Source organism: Pterocles gutturalis, unplaced genomic scaffold, assembly GCF_000699245.1.
Source record: "Pterocles gutturalis isolate BGI_N339 unplaced genomic scaffold, ASM69924v1 Scaffold52311, whole genome shotgun sequence".
In the NCBI taxonomy this organism is placed as follows: Eukaryota; Metazoa; Chordata; class Aves; order Pterocliformes; family Pteroclidae; genus Pterocles; species Pterocles gutturalis.
In genome coordinates, this window is record NW_010099759.1 from 1 (window position 1) to 4,043 (window position 4,043).

General features: G+C 43.9%; 1 protein-coding gene across 1 annotated transcript; it reads left to right on the forward strand.

Annotated features, from left to right (window-relative positions):
* Nucleotides 1–96: 96 nt before the first annotated feature.
* GLOD4 (glyoxalase domain containing 4) lies at nt 97–3,580 on the forward strand (the record flags this gene model as incomplete). Its single annotated transcript, XM_010077087.1, has 8 exons — nt 97–146; nt 838–958; nt 1,483–1,627; nt 1,832–1,968; nt 2,295–2,381; nt 2,620–2,733; nt 2,821–2,907; nt 3,515–3,580. Coding segments are annotated over 8 exons (807 nt in total), but the record flags the coding sequence as incomplete, so codon positions are not given.
* Between the last annotated feature and the right edge of the window lie 463 nt (nt 3,581–4,043).

Sequence of the window (4,043 nt, forward strand, 5' to 3'; positions counted from 1 at the left end):
CCCCCGGCCCCTGTCCCGGGGCTCCAGCGCTGCGTTAAGGCCGGTGAGGGGTGCTGAGGTGCCGCTGTGGTGACTGTTTGTGATCTGTCTTATCAGGTGCTGCGGCATGAGGAGTTCGAGGAGGGCTGTAAAGCCAGCTGCAACGGGTGAGTGCCCCTGCGCCCCTCCCCGGGCCTTGTTCCTCATAAAATACCTGTCAGTCATGGCCATCTGTGTACTGGTATTTTACAGGTAAAATAAGGTTTGGGTTGGTTTTCTGGGTTTTTTTTAAAGCGCTTCCCTTGGAATCAACAGTTTCCCTTTCTGTGCAGGCGTGGGGTTTACACTGAAACACAAAATGTTGCTGTATTACACCTGTAGAATGATACCGAACATCATAAAGATATTTCTAAGCTTTCCTGGAATTGCATTCAGTTGTGTTAGGTTTTTACAGACCCAGGGCTCTCTAGGGTCTTGAGTTAAAAATCCTCCTGGTGTCCCCAGAGGCTTTTGTCTTTCTTCATGAATTAAAGAAATCTTACAGCCTCGTGCCTAACTGCTTACTTTTCCTACTTCACAATAAGGAAGTGCTCGTATAATTCCAGGTAATGAGCAGTTTAGGCTCTTAAAATGTGAGCTGTTAAGAAGAAGGTAGAATTGTTCTTTGTTGCTTGGTTATGGATGGCAGCCCGAGGGTAGAACTCCTTTGCAGGTGTCAGCTCCTGCCTGGTGGGAGGTTACTGGATTGCCTGTGCCATTTGTTTGTTTTAGAAACGCAGTTCTTTCTTGAAATGCTAATGCTTGCACTTCTTGATATTTATTTCAAACACTCATGGCAATTAAATATGGATGTTCCAGCCCTTACGATGGAAAATGGAGCAAAACGATGGTGGGCTACGGGCCAGAAGACAATCACTTTGTTGCAGAATTAACTTACAATTATGGTATCGGAGAGTATCGCCTGGGCAATGACTTTCTGGTCAGTACCACGCTTAGCAGCAAAATCTTTCTTCTGAAGATATTTCTTTGTTATTTATTAGCTGACAGCCAATTAAGACGTTTCTTCTATGAATAGATGTAATGTGTTTGCTCATTGTTTGCCCTGAGCTAATATTCTTCCCCCAATTTGCAGGGTGTCAGAGAACAGCTGCTTGGAGCCACAGATGTCTGCCTAACCTGGTAGAACAGTTAGGAACTCAGTTTTCTGCTTCTGTACAATGCGTTGAATTGGAGTTTTAAATTCCTTTTGCTTTTCATTTCCCTTTGGTGTGAAAGAAGGAATGCATAGATTAATGCATTCCAAATATATGTGGGATGCATGGTAAGGTTAAGCTTATTTTATAGGAGCAAGATGCCCAGCTCTCCAGGAAATCATGTGGTCCATCTGTTATAAAAAGTAATCTGGTTTGTTTCTGGTCATTTGTAGAGGCAGACTATTGAAAGGTAGGATTTAGGCAGCATCCACCCTATGAATTTTGTGTCTGTCTGTTCTGTTCTCACTAGGGCATAACGCTTGTGTCCAGCCAGGCTGTGAGCAATGCTAAGAAGATGGGGTGGCCACTCAGAGAAGTCAAAACTGGTATTTTTGAAGCCGAAGCCCCAGGGGGATACAAGTTCTACTTGGAAGACAAGGAACAGCTGAAGCAAGGTGAAGCATAGATACTTGCTCTTACTGGTGTTTGAGAGAGATTTACGAGTAGGATATTATAATGGGCTGTGTGTTTGTCTCAATGGCATTTTATGAAATGGACCATGTTTCTGTTATTTCTTTGTTACTTCTCAAGAATGTAAAACTGTGCCTTTAAAACTACTATGTATTTGCAACTAATTTCAAATTATTGCCGTCTTCAAGATCCTGTGCTAAAGGTAACCTTGGGTGTCTCCGATCTGCAGAAGTCTGTTAACTACTGGTCTGATTTGCTCGGGATGAAAATATATGAGAAGGATGAGGAAAAACAAAGGGCTTTGCTCGGCTATGCGGATAACCAGGTTAGTCCTTGGAAAACTTTCCAGTTCTGATATTTAAGATTTGTGTCTCATCCTAAAAACCTCATTTTGTGAGAACAAAATCTTAAAGGAGGAAAAAATGCTCTTAATTAAAGCAACTGTGCCCTTAATTCTGAGCATTTTAATTAAAGCTTGTGTACACTTAACTGCATTTTTTTTCAAGAATGTGGTTTGCTCTGGTAATTCTGGCTTGTTGGGAAATATGTGCGTGGGTGATGTTGAAATCATCCGCATCAGTGAAAAGCTGGAGCAGTGTAGCACTGAGAACAGCAGCCTTGCAAGTCAGGCTTTCTCTTTTCCTCTTTCAGTGTAAGTTGGAGTTAAAGGCTGTTGGAGGAGCGGTGGATCACGGGACAGCGTTTGGGCGGATTGCCTTCTCCTGTGCAAAGGAAGAGGTGGTGATCGCATTTCCCTTACCCTTTCGTTACCCAGAGATGACTAGTGGTGATTAATTTCTAGTATTTGCAAAGTATCTCGGATGTGAAAAAATAATACTGAGCAGACGTTTTGTTTAGATTTCTCGCAGTGGGAATGTAATGGAGTTGTGGGTAACAGGGAACTGTAAATTAAACAACCTGGATGCATCTGATCTTCATCTGACTAGGGTTGGTTTTTGTCTGTTTTCTGCTCAAGTTGCCGAACATTGAAGCACTGATGAAAAAGGAGAATCAGAGAATCCTAACACCTCTGGTTAGCTTGGACACACCTGGCAAAGCCACAGTGCAAGTGATTATTTTGGCTGATCCTGTGAGTAATATTGGAAATAGTGATTACATTTGATTCAAATTCCTTTCTGCAGTTTATCTAACTTACCTGCTTGTAAACCTGCTTTAGGATGGCCATGAAATCTGTTTCGTGGGAGATGAAGCTTTCAGAGATCTGTCCAAGGTGGACCCTAATGGTGACAAATTGTTAGACGATGTAAGTAATGCTGTCTGTACATTTTTCTTCCTGATTATGGACACCGCTAGAATATAATTTCTGTCCCATGTGGAGTTTTTCTGAGAGACATGTCCTACAGTCTCTTAGCTCAGGTTGCTTTCTTGCTCAGAAAAACAGATAGTTTTTTAAAATTCGCTCAGTGTCCTGGCTAGAGTTTTCTAGCCTCGCTCTCGGGGCAGCCGGGTGGTGGTCTGTCTTGCTGGACACATCAACAACGCTTTGGTGTAAGTTACGACAGAAAACTACTTGTGAGCTGTAGTAATGTCGGTGCAGCTGGACATCCTTCCGAGGCAGAGCAGCTCTGGTGTGGCACGTGAGCTCCGGGGGAAGGCTGTGTTTGAACTGGTCAGCTCTTGTATTAACACATCATCTGTTCATTTGCTGAAGCAGAGAACACTGGTTTTCAGCATCTGTTTTCCTTGCTAGGACGTAAAAAATAACTTGCCCATCAGAATAGCTTTCCTCTGAGTTAGAAAGTGTCCTTCTGATCAATGTGGGTTTGCGGGGCAGGCTGGTGAGTGTGAGCAGGCGGGTGTCTGGCGACTCGGCTGCTGTTCTGAACACGTTAACGCTTTTCTTTCTGCAGGCCATGGTGGCGGACAACAGTGACAAATGGTTTGCTGAGCAAAATAGGACGAAGGCTTCTGCGTAGCTGGAGAAGAGGACTGGGCTGTCCATTCGTGCCTGGGTTTTCATCTGCGAAAAATGCCAATCCTATGTAACATGTTGCATTACCCCTTCCAGTAAGAGGGGGCTGTAATGTCGCATGCTGGTCAGTTTGTTTGCTTTAAGTTTGTTCTGTTACTGACGCTCTCTCCTTTCAAGCAAAGCGTGTTCTCCTTAAAAAAAATCGGGTTGTTCAGGAAGCAGCAGGTTGAGCACGTGGCTTCAAAACCAGGGGCCATCAGTGAAGAGGAAACCCTCACATTTCTGTGTTCTTGTTATACTTGAGAAAGAGGTGGCTGGATTCATTACAATGTCTAATTCTCTAACTAATTGGCTTTAGCTGTCCTGGATTTGCAGTTTAGGGAAGAGATCTTTGGGTAGCTGTGGTTGTGACTGTCACAGGCACCGTGCTAAAGTGGCGGAGCATCAGGCTGAAGGGAAGGGCTGTG